Raw genomic sequence first — 19,369 nt, 5'->3', positions numbered from 1 at the left:
TTTAGCGGACACATAAAACTCATTTGACATTTCTCAGGTATTTGTGTGGGGCAGGAGAGGGGAGCTGGCGAGCAGGAGGGGACCACTGCGGGGCTGGGCGGGGAGTGGGGGGCAGCGGGCAGAGCCAAGGATATTTGGTTCTTGTTGAGGCTTAAGGTATGGAGCCTGGGTAACCCTGGCAACACGAGGTCGTTCCCGAGCAGATTGTTGTCCAAGATGAGTTCCTCCAGGCTCCCGAACGCGCTCAGTCCTTCCAGTGACCTGCAATGACAAAGGCAACAGGAAAAATGATCCTGCACTAAATCAGGAAGGCCATTATGAGCCGAAATAAATATTTTAACCTTCCCTTTCAGGACTGGGAATAGTTTGGGCTTGGTGCCTGTCAGCAAAGTGAATGACAAGAATTAGTAGCAGGAGCCGGGGCGGGGGCGGCGGGGGAGAAGGGGCCGCTGGCACTCACCGCATCCTTCACGCATTGCCAACATGAAGGATGAGGGTCACTTAGTGAGTAGCCAGGATCCAAAACAAAGGGCTTCAGATACGGCCTGCAGGATAAATTTGTCAATGTCTTGTGCCTTCAGGCACCCAGCCTGGGCTGACCCTAACCTCCATTCCCAAGATAAATAACTCTGTCACAGTTCACCTTCATTCCCTGGACACAAATTTAAGTTGTCATCCATCATTCCTGCCCAGAAATATCATACCCCTCTTACAATAATAAATATAACTTCAAGTATCATTTCTTAGCAGTTCTCCTCTGCACAGTGGTAGGAAACAGCAAGGAAGGCTTCCTTTCTCTCCGTTCACTGCCTCTGACTTTCTTTTTTTTTCCCCCCCTCTGCTTTTTTTCTTTCCTAATCACTTAATTTGCTTCTGCCCAGTGTCCCTGTGGCTGCCCCGAAAGGCAAGTCGTCTGTGGAAGCACATGTCTGAAAGGGCTGTTTCTTTTTCTTTCATGACTTCTTTTTCTTTTTATTTATTTTTGGTTTTGTTTGGGGGTGGGGGGGAAGGAAGGGATTGGAGGAATTTCTGTTCCAGTGCTCCTGGCATTGAAAATTACTATTTTAATTTATGGAAAGTGGATTTCTAACTTTATTTTTGAAAGAAGTGTCAAGCGCAGCGATGTAGAGGTCGAGGCAATAAATAAACAGGCATCTGAAAGAATTAAGTACCCAGCTCAGGGTTAAAAAAGGTATCAGAAAAGGAAAACTAGCCTGTTTTATACACTTAGCTAAAGTTTAACTCTTAATGTGGGCTCGGGAGTGCTGGGGGTTGGGGGGAGGAGATGAGGGGCAGTCGTGTGCATGTGCTTGCTCTGGCGCACGCACACACACACGTTAATTAAAGAAAGCCGCCCGGCAGAGGGACTTACACAGACACGCATACTCCCAGCTCGTTCACCTGCCAGACCCAAGAGCCGTGCTGAGCTTGCACAGGCTGACAGCTGAGGTACGACGTCAACCAGAGGGCGGACTCGCATGGATTCTCCTGGCTATTCTACAAAATGTGACGAATCAGGAAGATGTTGTCTGCACTCTTTATTCATTTACTGAGAGCACGTACATTACAGACCCGCCTGTTTGCGTGTGCAATGCCTGCACACCGGGTGTGAGTGTGAACTTCATCACCAGAGCTTTCTCGAGGCATCCACGTATCCCCGTGGGACCACTGCTAAGAGGACTCCAAACTAGGGAGTCGATATTTGGGAGGTGTAATATGCATTGTGAATAAGTAATTAGATCCCCACATTCCATAGGCCCAGAGCTCTCCCAGCAGGTCCCCTTTGGGCCTGATTCTCAGCGTGGTCCCCACCCAGGGCCTAGCATCCAGACCACGCCTCCTCCTGTAGCCAACACTACCTGTGCCACAGCAGGAAGACAGTACCCAATACATTTTGGGTTAAGAGTCAATGGAGCCATCATGTTTCATTTCCTCCTCCTCCCTTCCCTTCCCCCTCATGTTTCAGGGAAGAAAACACAACTTATACACATGTTGTCAGGAAGGTCTGGAATTTTACCTCAGCTCCACCATTTAGGCATATCAGTAACCGATCTGAACAGCCTTGTTCTGTGTTGATTCCAGCTCATAGCATCTCATGGAGAATAAGCGAAAGACTAACAAGTTAGTTTCCTTTGCTTCCTCCTTTTATTCACTGCTTTTCCTGGAAGCCCTGATCTTTGGGCAAGGAGGTTTACAATGCATGGCGAAGGCCAATAAACAAATGTGCAAACGTGTGCAGTAAGTCTGGCTTCTCAAGGAGACTTAGTCACCCTGTCCTGAAGTCCCTTCCTCCCTGGGGGTTAATGAGTGATATCCAAAGGTGCTTTTCCGAACTAGGCTCTTTTCAACCACAAGGGGAGCTGAGGCCACCTCCCGCCAGGGTGCCTTGTGGATGGCTAATAAGTCCTTTGTGCGCAAACATCAGTTGGGCTCTGGTCAGAGGCGGCATCCAAATGCACATTGTTCCCAAGTTATGTTATGCAAATATAATACTCATATCATGAGAATCAGCAAATGGTTGGCAACTGGCAAGCAGACGAAAGCTCCCATCCAAGAGTGCTTCAGGGGAGGCATAAAACAAAATGACATAGCATGAAAAGGGACAAAGCCGGGAACACTAGAGGGAGTGCCCACAGAGACCGCCTTTCACTCAGGGGCAGGCTCCTGGGCAAAGCTCAATACTCTGGAGTCAGACTTCAGAGAGCAGTTGGGAAGCTCAGGCTCAAATCCCCTAGCACCTGTCTGGTTTAGCCATGTAATGTTATTAGCTGCTCAGTTAAAAGGGAACCATGTTACGTCATGGGTAGCTAATTTAAAAATCCCCATCTTCATGTTATCGGTGTAGTGTGCACTTGGTGATTTAATCAGCTAAATTCAGTGCTGAGGAATTGGGGACAGAAGGCAGAGAGCACAGTGAAGGGTAAAACTGGAGAGGACAGGATTTCTGGGCTTCAGCTACCATGAGGAGGTCAATAAACAAACACCTGGAAGATGGTTATATTTTTTACTTTTTAAAAATTTTACTTTTGTTGTCATTATTGCTACAGCTATTTTCATGGAAGGAGTAGGGGCAAGACATTACTGGTATCGCTCTTTGAGTTCCTGCCCCTCTATACAAGATGCCTGCAAATAGATAGTATATGCTGGTAAATAAAATGAGAAGGCAAAGGAGGCTTTCAGGATCCTCACAGATCTATACTGTTTGATGGGACAGCTACAGGAGCTACAAGGAAACGATGACATCACTGTTAGGTTCTCTGCAGTAACGTTGTGTGTGGACAGCACAATGTGCCCCAGGCCCATGAGCCCTGGTGGAGGGGGTGACTGTTGCTGCAGTGTTACTCACCAGCATGGTTGACAGTGGCTGCAGGTGTGAGGGGTGGGCTGGGAAGGCAAGGCAGGCATATCTGCCATGCTCGGGGACTGACGGGGGAGGGCAAGGCTTCAGCCCCTATCTGAGCACAGTCAGCTGGAGACAGGTCTTCCCAGCCCAGTCAAGAGACGCCAAGGGCAGGCAGGGAGACCGGTGTGGCTCCCATCTGTGGCAGGTGGTTTGCTCTGGAAACCTAATCAGCACCTCCGAAGCACATTGCAGGCTGCCCGTCTCCTGCTCCCCGCAGGAAAGCTGCCTATTATCTCACCCGCAGGTACATTTCAGTTACCTGGTGTGCAGGGATCTGAGTGGGCTCCCCAGGAACCACTGCAGCTGCCTGGAGAGTCCCAGTGCCTTTTCCAAAGTCATATCAACATGACAAAACATCACAACGCATTCAGCTCCAGCGGATTCAAACAGAGCGAACTTTTAAGTTTCCACTGTAATTAACCCTATCCTCGTTAAGATAATTATGATCAAGCTTCCTGTCACAGTTAATATCCCAGCATCATTGCCCATGGCTCACACTCTGCCCTCATTAGCTTATAAAAACAACGGCACTAAACAGGCAGCTACCACCCTTTCCAAGGTAGGCCAGTGGCTGTGAACCTCTGTGGGAGCCTCAGGCAGGGCAGCAGGCCCCACAAAGGGCCACCCTTTGAACCTCAACACCTTTTGCTCCTGGGTGGGCACACACTCATCTGCCTTCATCCTTTTTCCAAGTTAGCCACTGGTCAGAACGGGAAAGGAGATGGGCCAGGACCAGCGCAAGGCTGGGTAGTTTGGGGCAGAGGAGCTACTGACATACAGCTACCCCTTCCTGCCTCTTACCCAGCGAAATCCAGCCAGAAACATTAGCAAAGGACACCTCCACAAGCCCTGGTTCAACCGCTGATAACCCTATTCCCGGCGTGTAGGCTGTGGTAACAATTAGATCCCCCTTTCCTCAGCGCCCATCCTATACTTCTGCCTGGCATGAGATGGCAGAGAATGGGGAGACAGTTCACCACAGACCCTAAGAAAGACATGTGTCTCCATAGTTGGCCTCCAATCCAGAACCAAAAGTTGGAATGTTTTCAATCCAATTAAAAAAATAAGATCTTTACCTACACGCTTCACTCTTATCTACCTAAATATTCTTGTAGGTATTTTAAACTGAGAAAACGGTAGGCCATGGAAATTCCATAGGACCTACCTAACCCATATGTCTGATGTCTATCATATTGCTTTGTCCTGCAGACTCACACGGGTGGGCTATTGCCTGTTCTGTAATGGTCTTTCTGGATAATTTCTGCCTGCCCTGCTCCCAACAAAAGGGGATCTCAATGTAACCTCCTCAAGACCCGGAAAGTTGTCAAATGCATGGTGAGGGATCAGTACTGTGCTTTGCTGACTACTCCTCAGCCATGAACCTGTGAGATGCCGACAGAAAGCTGCCAATAGAATTCCGGAAGGCAGGACAAAGAGCTGGCCTCGGGATGACTGACCAGGGGTTAGGAGGGCAGTGGAATACGCATTCTTTCAGAGGCCAGAATGCCTCACTTTCTTTACCCTCGGGACAAGTGTCTGAGAACAGGCAGAAGGGACACTCAGCAAGTCTGCACCCATACACCAACACTGGTTATTAAACTATGTAAACATACATCCTTACCAGTTGGTAAATAATTGAGTTCTGAGCACCCCTCCCTATTACCTTAGCCACTCCCCAGAGCCCACAGACCTTTCTACAATTCAACAACTAAGTGGTTAATACCACACCCGCCCCCCCACACACACACAGTATGGGGCCTCGAAGGACCCTGCTCTAGCCAGGATCTTTCTAATTGCTCAGTGCAATTGTTAAATAATTTAAACATCACCCTTCGAGAAAGAATAGTAACCTGTACCTCTCTTACTCCCCCCACCATGCCAAGTGTGGTGCCTGGCACACAGCAGGTCCTTGGGAAATGTCTGCAAACTGAATTGGAACAGAGGCCGTGAGTAGATCTAAGAGGACGGTGGAAGCAACATAAAGCTCTACATGGGGAATGCAGAAATAAAGAAGAGAAAAGGAGAGTTGTGATATGACTGCTCATGGTCCAGAAAATGGCTTAGTGGCAGCACAGACATTTTTAGAAAGGCTATTCATCTAACACCATGAGAGGTATTCTTTCTTTCTGTTGTAAAAGTCTTTCTATACCCTATTTAAATGTGTATATATACATATATGTGCGTATATATATACATATACATATATGTGTATATATATAAAATATATAATATATGTATTATATATATGTATTATTATATTAGTTACATATAGTATATTACTACACTTAGAAATATACTATAGCATATTACTACATATAGTACTATATGTACAGTTGGCTCTATATATTCTCTACAAATTTTTCTGTCATTCAGGTCACACATCCAGGGATATATATACAAATAATAATATAAAACAAGTAGTCTGTATGGTAACAATATCTATAGGAGGTGAATGTGTCTTTTAAAAATAGAAGAATGTGGGAAAGACTCTAGGCAATGTAAGATGTATACAGTGACATGGTACATACTGACAGATATCAAACGTAATTTGTCAAAGTCACCCCCAAAGCCCTGCGGAGCTCCCTGTCAAGATGGATGATCCCTGTGTAACAGAAAATAAAATTCAACACTGGCATAAGGGATCTGAATCCAAGACCAGTCAAAAATCTAAGGTAGTTAACTAGGTATTTGTTAACTCTAAGTGGGATCAAGTCTAAAGCCATCATGCCCCATACCTAAAAATACTAAGAAAACTGTTAAACATGATCCTAAGGAATCACAGAGAATGAGTCAGGAGCTAGAAGCCCAGCAATGGGTACTTGTAATTCCAGTTATTTGAAAAAGAAGGTAAAATTCTTCAAACTTTGGATTCATAAATTTTTAAACTTGCTTATGTGAAATTCTAGTTCACATAATTCTAGTTCACTAGTTCCAGATTATACCAGGAACTCGTATTTACTTGCCTTACGACAATGTAAATTGTGTATCTGATCATGTTACCCTTTTTACTTTTGCTACCAGTAGGCTCAGAGCTAAACTATGACCCAACTATAAAATGGTAATACCCAATGGTTTCTATAGCTGCCTTTTAACTTCACTGTTGATGCTTATAATTTTTAATAGCCTTGATATTTTATTTATTTATATATTGGTTTCTCATTTTATTAATTCTAATAAGCTAGCTCAACTCCTTTGTAGAATAATGTGGATAGATAGCAATTTAATATAGCATAGATTCTCCAACAGGCAGTTTCTGTGCATTAAGGACAAGTTCTGTCAAACCGGCTATTAATGTGGATAGTTGAGAAGGAATAAAGATGTATATTATATCCAAATTTCAAAAGGCTTTGAAAGACTTCTAATGATATCCTTGTGACAGGAGAGCAAAAAGTGGGCTAGAAAATGACAATTTCAAGTAGAGTCATTACTGGTTCAACAATATACCTGAAAAATACTAATTAATGGCTCAGCTTGCTCTGAGAGGAGGTTATGGGGACTTCAATCCTGATTTTTGCCAATGACTTGGTAAAGCCATGTTTATCACATATATGGAAGCCAGGTACCTAGAAAGATACTCAAGAAAATACAATAGGATCCCAAATGATCCTGTTGGAATCAACCCATTCCTTCAGCCCAATAAGATAAAATTTTACAATGTCTAATGTAAAGACTTAAATGTAGATTTAACTTTCAACTATCCAAAAGTGCCCATTTAAGAAAGAAAAAAAGGCAAATGAAAATTGAGTAATATTTGCAATCTGACAGTCTGAGGTTTAATGTCCTCAATATGAAAAGAGCTTTTGAAAATCATTAAGGAAAAGCAAAAAACTCTAAAAAAAAAAAAAAAATCATCAAAAAACCTGGACAGAAAATACACAAAAAATGCAAATGTTCATCAATGGAAATGTGGGGTAAAATGTCAGCTTCACTGGGAATCTAAAATATTCAAATTAAACAAGATATTTTCACTTAACTGGGCACATGTCAACACACTGACCTCTTACAGCATGTAAACTATGTAGATGTCAAAGGCACCGCTTTATGTGTGTGAAAGATACTCTGTCATGGTCTTCTTTATAGATTTTATGTCCCAGGGAAATTTTAGGGTGTTCCATCTTCCACTTCACAGAAGGTGACTAACGCTCTGAGAGGTAAAGTGTCTTACTTGAAACCATACAGAGTAACCAACATATCTAGACCTCTCAGACATACCACACAGTGGTCCCTCAACTGAACGATGCTAAATTACTTCTGAATAATTTCTGGTTGAGATAGAAATGGAAACTCACCACTGTCGCATCCTTTATCCAAATTCTGCGTGTAGCTTTGTCATAATCCCCCATTCCTTTATGTCCTCAGTTCTAATGATCCACCTAGTCTTCAAATTATTTTGCCTTTCAATCTGCACGCCCTCACTCACCTTCCTAGAATAACCCCCTGAAGAACTAGTTCTTTTAGTTTACTTATTTTACTATGGCCTCATGAGGTTAAGTATGCATTAGATAGAAAGGGGTTGACATTTACCAACTAATGGTCCCTTGGCATGTACCTCTATCACTTATCCATTCATTCGTTTACCAAAAAAAAATGTATTGAGTAACAACTCTGTGCCCAGTACTTCCCTAGTCTCTGGAGCTACAAAGATGACTGTGGCATGCTCCCCTACTGTTAAGTAATACAGACAGCCATGGAAGCAGTTACCAGATAGGGCAGGGTCATAGGTTATATTGGAATAATAAGCATTACCCCGAGGAGTGGGACAGTTAGAAAAGGCTTCAAAGAAGAAATGGGCTTGAGCTAAGTCTCAAGCCAATTGAATCCTAATCTTTTGAGCTTCTACTTACACTTTATGCCAAATTTGATGGCAAAGGAACATAAGAGGAACTTGATCCTGGCACTCAAGTAATCAACATCCCAAAAACGTTATTTAACACCAGAAAGCATGTATGTGATACCTATTTCCAATATGGCAGGTTCTCAGTGAGCACCTCCATCTGGGGATACAAAAGATGCCCAAGTCATGGCATCTGCTCCCAATGGGTTTAGCATCTATGGGAAGAGAGAAAGAAGTTGGACTTGAAATAAGGAGAAATCATAGAGGACAGCAAGATGAGCTCTAGAAGTTAAGAGTTGAAAACTGAGAGCTGTGGTGGTCACCTTTGGGCCCAGCCTCCTATGTGTGTCCCGAAGTTATTACTGCAAGTGAGTCCCTCAGGACAGAGGTGAGAAACCTGGTACCCTCCTATGAACATGCCAGATGCCTCCACGCCTTGTTCCCATCACCCTGCCCCTCTGGCTGTCCTCTCCTCTCAGCGAATCTTTCCTGCATTTCTCCCACCCTGGTGACAGGGCTTGGTTCTGAGCTTTGACTATGGCTCCAAAATTATTTTGATTCACGGCTTGAGATTTTACAAAACCACACATGCATGCATGGAGTCTGTGGCCTCAGGATCTTGTTTGTTTTTAAGAGTCTAAAGAGTGAGTTTGTTTGGTGGGTTCTATAAATGGAGGTTTTCTTTACTAGGGAGATGTAAGGGAGCGGACATGGTGTGCTGCAGCCGCGGTATGTGTGCATGTCGCCGTGGGGCGGAATTCAGCGCCTGGTGGGGGAGGCTCCCACAGCCATTGGGCAAACATATGTTGGGCCAAGAACACGGCTCTTCAACCTCATGAACTGTTTGCTTGAAAGATAACAGTGTCTCTTCCACATGAGCTTTTCACCACCCTCCATAAAGGGAATTTTTAATTCAACAGATGGTGTCTACTCATAGCAAACCAACCAGAAAAGGAGACATTTACATGGCTGGGCCTCAAGGCCCCAGAGACCCAGTGGGGCCCTAATCAAATACTTTCCCAAAGACTAGCTAGCTCCCCATGGGCAGGGCCCCCTGGAATGGAATTAGGCCTGGAAAACCAGCAAAAACGTGCCAACTGCTGATGCTGTGAGGTCCCAGTTGGCTGAAAAAGGTGAAAACATGTTTTCTGTCCCAGACTACAAGATAGCTTTATATCTCCAGCAGGAAAGAAGGCCCTGGGAGATATGGTGACCTCCAAAACTGGCTTGCTATTACAGCCATGTTCCTTCTTTCAAAACAGCCCCAGCTCTGTGCTTTACAAAATCTTTCAAAGAACAACTTTGTCAGGTTTGTGCTTTATTTCATATAATGGCACATTCTGGACCCTGAGGACCAACACGAAACAGAAGTAACAGTGGTGGGGACAAAGAGGAGAGATCAAACACTTGCCGATGTGCAATGTGATGAACAAGAGATTTTCCTAGGGCTAAATGAAGGTTCTCATCCTAGACGGCCTCTCTGGTGACTTGATTGATACTCCTGGGGGTAGAGCATCATGGTGGTGTTTTCACAAGGAATGTGGTATTCTGATGGAGGCTATCTTGCCAATTCAGTGAAGCCAAACACAAATGCAGTAAGTGGACACACAAAGTAAGGACACTGGGCCGGCCTGGTGGCTCAGGAGGTTGGAGCTCCATGCTCCCGATGCCGAAGGCTGTGCGTTTGATTCCCACATGGGCCAGTGGGCTCTCAACCACAAGGTTGCTAGTTCGATTCCTTGAGTCCCGTAAAGGATGGTGGGCAGTGCCCCCTGCAACTAAGATTGAACATGGCACCTTGAGCTGAGCTGCCGCTGAGCTCCCAGATGGCTCAGTTGGTTGGAGCGTGTCCTCTCAACCACAGGTTGCCAGTTTTACTCCTTTACTCCCGCAAGGGATGGTGGGCTGCACCCCCTGCAACTAACAATGGCAACTGGACCTGGAGCTGAGCTGCGCCCTCCACAACTAAGATTAAAAGGACAACTTCACTTGGAAAAAGATCTGGAAGTACACACTGTTCCCCAATAAAGTCCTGCTCCCATTCCCCCAAAAAAATCATTTAAAAAAAACAAACAATGTAAGAACACTAAATTTGGGGACACAAGCTCTATTTTAAGTCCTGGATGTGCTAGACTTGGAAAAATAACACCTCTAAGGTTTAATTTTCTAATCTATCCCAATGACGGGAAAATCCCTGACCTGTATACGTTGCAGACATTGGAATGAGGATGGCATGAGATAAGGTATGTGAAAACAAACCTAGATATGCATAAGAATTGTTGATATTTGAAAGATTGTTTTTGAAAACAAAAATGTACATGTTTTATTTTCTCAAGAGGTAATTTGTTACCTCAAAAAAGGAAGCAGGCAGCTAAAGCTCCAACAGAGATACTAATATGTATTCAGAATCCTCTGACAACATGAGGAAATGGGAGCTTGGGGGACCCTTTGTCTGAAGAATGACCAGGGAACCTGATACTTGTCCTGCCTTGGTCACTACCTTCCTGCAATGTTTCAGTCAAATCCTTGCCCTGCTCTGGGCCTCACTTTACACTTTTGTACATTAGGGAGGCTGCTTCCTTTTCTACCATTCTCTGCTCTGAAGTGGGTTATGGGAGAAAAACTCCCAAACCAATTTAATGTTATAGCGTTGCCTTGATCATGCCAACATTCGATAAAAAGTTCAGCGTGAATGTGACGGGTCATCCCACCCTTCCCATGGCCCAAATATGAGGGTCATAGGGCAGAGTCGGGGGAGAGTTTCAAGTCTCAAGTATGAAATCTGATTAACAAAGATCTGGGAGGGGAAAGTTGGGGGAGAAAAAAATTCTCTCTCACCTCCCATGTGTTTTCATCTTTCATAGCATCCTAGAATAGGGAGTGACAAGCAAAGTGACACAGTACTCAGAGGGCAAAAGATAAATGTTTGATGAATTAGCCAATGGTAGGGAAGTGATGGGCTTTGTATGTGCATAATAGCCAAGCTGCCTTTCCATGCCGATTGCCTGCCAAGATAAGAAGCCATAATGAATGGAACTTGAGCTGCCCTGGACAGAAGCAGTTTTAATTTGACTGGTTTTAATAAAATTAACTTTAAAAAGAAGAAGAATGGCAGAAGGAGGAGGATTTGGAGATACCATAAAGGCTGAGAATTACATAGATCCAGAGTGGACACAAACCATTGGTTTATCCATTCACTATGCTAGTCAATTCAGCAGAGGGAGAAAACATTATTTCTTTACATCTGTAAGTCATTAAAAACCCTCTATTTGCCTAGTATTGTGCAGAAACACTTGAGATATGGAGATAAAATGGCCTGGGTGAATAAAAAGTGCCCCAATAAGCAGAGAATGGAACATTCATTCATTCATTCCTCCTTCAGCAAATATTTACTAAGCATCCTCTATCCAGGCCTAGAATGAATGAAACAGGTCTGTGCTGAACAACATGGAGTCTATTGGGCAAGACTTGTATAGAAAACTGAGGAAGACTCTCCTGGTCCAAGAACTCCTATAGTGCTAGGTGCTCTCCGCCGGGCAGCTACCGCTACCCATCCTTGGACGCTGCTCCCCACAGCTAATCCCCCATTGCCACACTTATTCCCTGGTTTTGGTACCCTGGCCCTCCATTTGTGTGTGGCTTACCTGAGTTAACTAGATAATCTCCATCAGAACAGCACATTCTTTTTTGTGAAAACACCACAATGGTGTTCTACAGCCAAGAGCAGCTGTCATATAACCAGAAAGGCAGAGAGGCAATAAAAGGCTCACTTTACCCCCAGAAAAACTCTAGCTGTGCCTGTGTGCCTGTGAGCAAATTACCTTGTGAATCTTGTTTTTTTTTTTTTTTTTCCTATACACACAACTTGGGATTGGAGCAGATGACTTGCTCCATCTTTTGACTAACATTTATTTGAGGCCTTGTATGGATTAGACACTCTGATAGGCCTGGGAGTACAAACATGGAGAAGATATCCTGTTCTCACTGGGCCCAAGAGCCCATGAAACAAGGGCATAACACAATGCCGTTTGTGTTCCTCTACCTTTCACTGACCTTAAAAGATCTCTAGGATCCCTTCTAATTTCCAAATGCCGTTAGACTAGTGTCCTAACCTCTATTTTTCTTTGATTTTTAAGATAAAGTACAGAATTACAAAGAAGTTTGTTTTCCCAAGCGTTCTCATGGTCACGTTCCATGATACGCAGTTTCCTGGAATTAGGAAGAAGAATCCTATGCAAAACGCAACATTAAAAATAATTCTTTTCCCCAACTCCTTCCTCTGAGGGGATACATTTTTCCATGACAGCTAAAGGAAAGCCACTCATTACTAAACAGCTCAGCAAGGCTCACACTCTTCGAGAATATAAAGTTTTATGAGCAGGTCTCTCCTTCTCTCTCTGGGTGTAAGTGAGAAAGTGAGTGAGAGAGAAAGTGGAGAGGTTTGGCTCAGGAGTCCAGGGTGAATTATAGACTGCCGCTCAAGATTCACAGCTCTTCGTGGTAGGAGGTTAATGTTCTCACATGTCATTAGGTCTGCTGGCTCTCCTGATGGTTCATTGAAGCAGGCAGCAAATTATTTCCTCATGCTGCAGAGGACAGCACACTTCAAAGCAAGGGAACTCAGGTCAAGACAGGCCTCCGGGTGGATTAATGACTTGGGAGCACCAGGGGTTGTCTATAGGTAAGAATAGGCCTCAAGCTTTTGACAAAGCTAACTTTTTGATCTGTCTTGACCTGGCTTTCAAGCCAGACCTCCAGATTTATTCTTATCATCTTCTAAGGACCCACCAATACCTGCGGGAAGACTGAGTAAGCTGTCTGGTCATTTTATCGTCACTTGCAATGCCTCCACTTGCTCTCTGCTGTTGTCTGTGTCACCCACGGTTCAAGGTGAACCTTAAACCCATCTCCTTGGAGGAGAATTCTCAGCCCAGAGTTGGCTGATCGACCATGCCTGGACTCAACCCCCAAGGCCTTCCACTCAAACACTCCTTCCATCACTGATCCGCAGACTTAGTCTGTTCTCCTATTGTCCCAGGTGTCTTCCTCTTGTCTCCCCGACAATTCATTAAGCTAAGTGACTTCAGACCCAATGGGATATATTTTTCTGCATCTCCCATAGTGATAACTAAGTACCGACCTACCCTGGATACAGGCCCAAGTCCTGATCTTGTCTCCTTTCCATAAGAAAGGCCCAAGAAGAGCCCCAGAGACATTTATAATACAGGCTCCTTAAAAGCTTTGTTTACAGGTAGCTTTGAACTTAATATTTCTAAAGAGAAAATGAGGGAAGAATGATAAAAGGAACAAGACATTCACAGGGAGCCATGGGAAAACTCAAGGTTGCCCTTCGCCGGGCCCAGAACCGCTTAGTAAATTTATGTAGTACAAATGCTCACCACAGTCCGTGCAGTTTTCTCAGCTGGAGGTTTTCTGAACAGCAGCGAGGCTCTCACTGGGAGCCTGCTGTTCCCAGGAGCCCTATACACAAGGGGCAGCCCTCTCCTTCAGCACCCTCTGGGAGCGTGCCCCGGCGGGGCTTGAGGAGAACCGCTGGGAGAGCCTGGAGGACACACTCCTGACAGGCCACCCCTGGTCACCACGGCAGGGCTCCCTGAGCAGGTGGCTCAGTCCAGGGCCCAGGAAGGAATTTGTGTCCAGTGTCCAGGGATGAATCTGACTAGACTCCCAAATATTTTCTCCCCTTCATGAGGTGCCTGCATCTGCTAGGGGAGCAGAATAAACAGTACTAAACCTTAGGAAGCCCCCTCCCAATTTCAAACATGGCTGTGCAAATAATAGTTTGGGAAAGCTCTTGGTAAACTAGAAAGCACTCAAGGAATGGACAGGGTGATTGCCACTGTCCCAATCCTGTTTTCTTCCCTTTCTGTACTTACTTCGACTTTTTTTTTCTCTCCCTCCCTCCCTCCCTATCATTCGCCTCAGTAATCCCACTCCCTTTCCTTTAAAATACCTTTACCTTCTTTTATGTAACATGTTTTCCATAACCTGTGCAGGGAACACAAATAAAAATACACACACACACATCTTTCATATCTACATACATGTAAGGCAGATAGTTGAGAGGCCAGGCCAGTGACCCGCACCAGGTCTTCTCTGGGGGAGGCCCCCGAAGGCAGAGCTCCCCTGAGCTGCCCACATGGCTGAGCAGTCCTTTCTCGGTTCACTTTGCGTCTGGTGAGGCATCCGGGAAGACCCCTGTACCAGGGGTCAAAGGAGGGGCAACAGTTCCCGCTTACACAACTCACTATGTGACAGAGCCTTTTCTCCCCTCTCTGGACCTCACATTCCTCCAGGGTGACTATATCAGTGTGTCTAACATGCTGGCTTATGGACTACTTGTGTCACAATTCCCTCAGGCACTTATTAAAAATTCAGATACCAGGATCCACTGCTGACATAAACATCAGGCTCTTTGTGGGTGGGGTCTGCATATCGACAGTTAATTCCCCACATCACTTCTATGTGTACCAAAGTGTGAGAACCACTGAGTGTCCCCAACTCAAGTACCTCAGGGACCAATCAGGTGACACACTGCATTTCACTGAATCAAGGTACATCAATCATGGACTCACCGTTATTTTATGTATTAGTAAGAGAGAAAAACTACTATCAATTAACAATGACCCAATGCTTTTCTATTAGATGAGAGATACAGCCTTTTTTTTTTTTTCTATTGTGGGGCGAGCCTCTCTCCTTCCTTCGCGCTCCCACAGCTATCCCAGCAAGCCTCCTTCACAGCTGCTGAGGGTTACAGCAATCCTGCCGGCCCAGTTCGTTGAGGAAGGAGCCTCCACAGTGACAGAAGAGAAAGCACAGCTGTCAGTCTCCACAAAGAAAGTGATAGAACTTTCCCAGTTTCATGGGAGCAGACAAGATTGACAGACTGCGTGACTTTTCCCTTCTCCAACATCACTAGAAAAGAAAGTGACAGCAAACATATCAAGTGAGTAGGAAGCTACAGCTCTTGTTAGCACTCAGAGGCCCTGAACTTCCACAGATGTGTGTACCCTTGGAAGTTGTGTTTACTTCTTGGGAAGTCAGAGTAGGCCGAGAAGAAAACACCCCATGCAGAATGGGCTTGCCCCAGGCTGGAAAGAGATGCCCTCAGATATTTCAGCTTTGCCCCAGAGCAGCTTCCCGAGCATGGGCAGAGAAGTCCCCTTCATCACTCCTAATGGACTCCCCTTTTCCCCCGGGGAAGCAGCAATCAGACTAGAAGTACAGCAGGAAGATACTGACCCCCGTCCCCTAGACAATGGAGAATCCTGAAGGTAATGGAAGACCAGGGCAGAGTGTGGGGACAGAAAAAAAAAACAAAAAAGGGGGTTACACTGAGATTCAGGACCAAGGGCCGGATACGAGGCTCAAGGGCCTCAAAAACCAAGCCAGAAATACTTCCGGTATCAGTCTCCTAAGGCTGCTGTAAAAAAATACCACAAACAGAGTGGCTTAGAACAACACACATTTGTCCCACAGTTCTGGAGACCAGAAGTTAAGGTGTCAGCTGGGTTGAGCTCCCTTTGAAGGCAAGAGAGAAGGATCTGTTCCAGGCGTCTTTCCTAGCATTTGTCCAATGTACGTGTCTGTCTCTTCACATGGTATTCTTTTTAGAAGGACACTGGGCCTAACCTACTCCAGTATAATCTCATTTTAACTAATTACATCTATAACGCTCCTATTTCCAAATAGGGTCACACTCCGATGTACTAGGGGTTATGACTTCAACATATGAACTGGGGGAGGGGGACACAATTCAACACAATGCCTCCTAGGAGACTACTAGCTCCATAAAGAGTACCAAGGTTCTCCATGGTGCCCAAAGACGTGATACCATGAGGAGGAGACACATGAGCAGCTATTTGAGCAAGGCTCTGAGAACCCAATCATAAGCGCTGCAGAGGTGGTCAGCCCTACCTTCCTTAAACCATATTCATTCTCACTCCCCTTTCCCAAAACCTAGCTTTCTATTCCTGACATAACACAATCATCATGCAAAATAAAAAATATAGCACAGCATTTATCTAAAGTTCACACTTGCACCCATCTTCATTCTCGGAGACATAGCATGAACCTCGAGGTAAGCGAACAAGGCTGGTGTGAAGTCAACATCCATTAAAGGTTTCTGTTTTCGTTTTCTTTTTCTTTACCCTCAGCTCCAATGATATGTCACAAAACCAGGATATTATAGAAAGGGACCTTCAGTATTCGTTCCGAAAACTACGACCCTCAATCAAAGCGGAATTTTAAGATTCTAGTTTCCCAATCCTTGACTAAAATTAGGAAAAGGCAGGAAAGCAATAGTTATTGTATTGACACCAAAGGAAAACAGATTGAAAATTAAAAACCGTCCACCAAAATAAATAAACCAAAGCTAACAAATCTAAATATATTGGGGCCACTCAGCATAGGGACAAGCATTACTGTACCCCTCAGTAGCCATCAAAAATCATGGTCATGGGTCAAAAATCAACAACATCAAAGGAAAAACGTCAACATATATCTGAAGATAAACTCCATTGCACTTGCTTTTATCTGAAGTATTAGACTGTTGCTGCATTCAAATTGTTTATAATTCTTAAGGAGAGACAAAATGTCAACATGTGGAAATTAAACAATGAAAGCTTCAAGGAGTAACTCAAGATAACAAGGGAACTGTCACAAAGCAATATATGATTATATTGTCAAATAAACAATATAGAAAATAAGTGCTATAAGAACTCAGAGGGAGCGATCACTTTATGTTGGAAGTCCAGGAATGATGCTTTCAAAGATGTAAAATCTGAGCTGAGACTTGAAAATTATAAGAAGCATATTGTGTATACTCTCTTTAAGAAACCAGAAGAGTGGGTAATAGAAGTTTTAGCGATATTTCATTCTATCATTGTTAATAGAATTTAATGATTAAAACAACCAGTAAAATACGGCGGATACCTCATTCTTGAATACTTCCAGAACAACGGGATATGATGATTGATAGTCAGGTGTGTGGGGAGCAGCTTCTCAAATGGCTCCCAATCATCCCTTTCTTCTGATATTCATGCCCTTGTGTAATCCCCTCCACTGGAGTGTGGGTTGGACCTAATGACATGCTACTGATAAATAAAATACTACAGAGTGATGAGATCACACTTACAAGATAAGGTTACAAGAAGACTGTGATTTCTGTCTTAGTAGACCTCTTTTTTCTTTCATCAGCTCACTTCCTTGAACGCTAACTGCCATATTGTAAGTTGCCCTAGGAAGAGGCCCATATTGCAATGAACCAAGGGAGGCTTTCAACCAATAGGCAGAAAAGAAATGAGTAGTCCCACATCCTGTGAAGAACTGAATCCTGCCAACAACCATGTGCATGAGCTTGGAAATGTATCCTCCCCAGTTGAGCCTTGAGACGATTACAGCTCTGTCTGGCACCTTAATTGCAGCCTTGTGTGAGACCCTGAGTTAAGCCACATCCAGATTCCTGACCCAGAAACAGTGTGATGAATAATGTTTGTTGTTTTAAGCTGCTAAATTTTGGGGTGATTTGTCATGCAGCAGTAGATAACTAATATAAATGGCATGATGGTGATGCATCTATTTCTCTAATCTGACAGCTAAGACCATCTCCATCCTCATGATAAATGGATATCAGAATTAACTCACTGAGATAGGAGAGAAAGGAGAGCAAAGGAAAACAAAAAACATACTCATACACAGGTAAGGGTTGTACATCAGGTTTTGGGTGCCAGGCACTTTACATTTACATGTGTGACTGTGAAGAGACACAAACCAAACACCAGAAGATCTAGGCCTCGAGCCTTCTTTGGTAGCCTTTCCTAGGGGAAGTGGATATTCAGACACTGTGCTCAGTGGTCTGGACTTCTGAAATGGAGCTGGGTCCCTCTAGGTGAGATCTCCCAGAACTCAAGAGTTTAAAAGTGCCATTCCCCAGAGCGCTGAGCCACACTCATGGTTCCAGAGCCAGTAAGTAGTCTGGCTTCCCCCGTGCAGACTTCCTGCTAGGTTTTCTCCTGGGGCCTCTCCCCTAAAAGCTTAGGAATGGGTCTAAGTCGATGAATGAAGAGGTTCAATGACTTGAGCTCAGTTCCTTGAGTCAAAGCAGCAACCAAGTGGCAGCATTTTTTAGCTCTCCAGGCTGAGTTGTTCTGCTTCACTACAGGGATTCTGTCCTTCCTGCGTGTGCAAACACACAGGGTCTTAGGCTCGAGGTCCCAGGGGCAGACCTTGAGATGCAGGTACGAGAGCAAGTCAGAAAGTGAGATAAGAAAGGGAAAGAAGTCAATAAAGGAAGCATCATGAGGTAGGTTACGGCTGAGAGCAACCGGGGTTCAACCACTGCTGAAGGCAGGGATCACCGAGCTTTCTACAAATGGCCAGACAGTAAATACAGTGGGACCTCGGTTTTCGAACGTCTCCGTTGACGAACAGTTTGGTTTACAAACGCCGTACACCCGGAAGTAAACGCTTCGGTTTTCGAGCACGACTCAGAAGTCGAACATGTCACACAGCTTCCGCTGAGTGCAAGATCCTGAGGCCTAGCTGTCGGCTATTTTCGAATGTTTCAGAACTCGTGGCTTACATTCAAAAAAGTGCCACTGTACATTAGGATTTGAGGGCCATATGATCTCTGTCACAACTACTCTACTCTATGTGAAAGCAGCCACAGATAACACATAAAGGAGTGGGCATATGTGTGTTCCAACAAAACCTTATTTACCAAAATAGTTATCAGGCCAGACTACGCGAAGCCCTGCCCTGGAGTAGTGTGAGATGCAATGTGGACCACTTCTCAGTGACATCTTACATGAGGGGAAAGGCAGGGGGGATAGTCATCGTTCTCCCTCTGTTAGTCACTGTTTGAGGGCTGAGCAGGTTCCAGCGGCCTCAGGAAAGATTTGTAGGTACCAGCAGTTAGAGGCCATCAGAATGTGTGCATAGGATGGTGAGTGCCAAGGGAATAGGGTCAGAGCACCCACAGCCCGCCCCTCCAGCCTAATCCATTCTTCAAGAGGAAGCGAAGAGAGAAGCAACCCCAGGGCCCTTCTGTGACGGGTGGTATGGTTCACCAACACCACTTTTTCTCACTCCTCCCTCCCGATCTCTCTCCC

The 19,369-nt window shown here is 44.7% G+C and overlaps 1 protein-coding gene across 2 annotated transcripts in view; it reads right to left on the bottom strand.

Moving 5' to 3' along the window:
* The window catches only part of LRMDA (leucine rich melanocyte differentiation associated), a 1,035,628-nt gene that overhangs the window by 473,369 nt on the left and 542,890 nt on the right, over positions 1-19,369 (bottom strand). For both annotated transcript variants that reach the window (XR_013995024.1, XM_081075038.1), the window contains exon 3: positions 135-261. Coding sequence is in view for 1 of the 2 variants with exons in the window: in XM_081075038.1 (XP_080931164.1) it covers positions 135-261 (127 nt within the window). In the remaining variant the exon portion in view is untranslated. The remainder of the gene's footprint in view (positions 1-134; positions 262-19,369) is intronic.

The sequence above is a fragment of the Rhinolophus hipposideros genome (genome assembly GCF_964194185.1).
Source record: "Rhinolophus hipposideros genome assembly, chromosome: 15".
NCBI lineage: Eukaryota > Metazoa > Chordata > Mammalia > Chiroptera > Rhinolophidae > Rhinolophus > Rhinolophus hipposideros.
The sequence above is the reverse complement of the archived record's forward strand: the minus strand, read 5'-3'. Positions and strand labels throughout refer to the sequence as shown.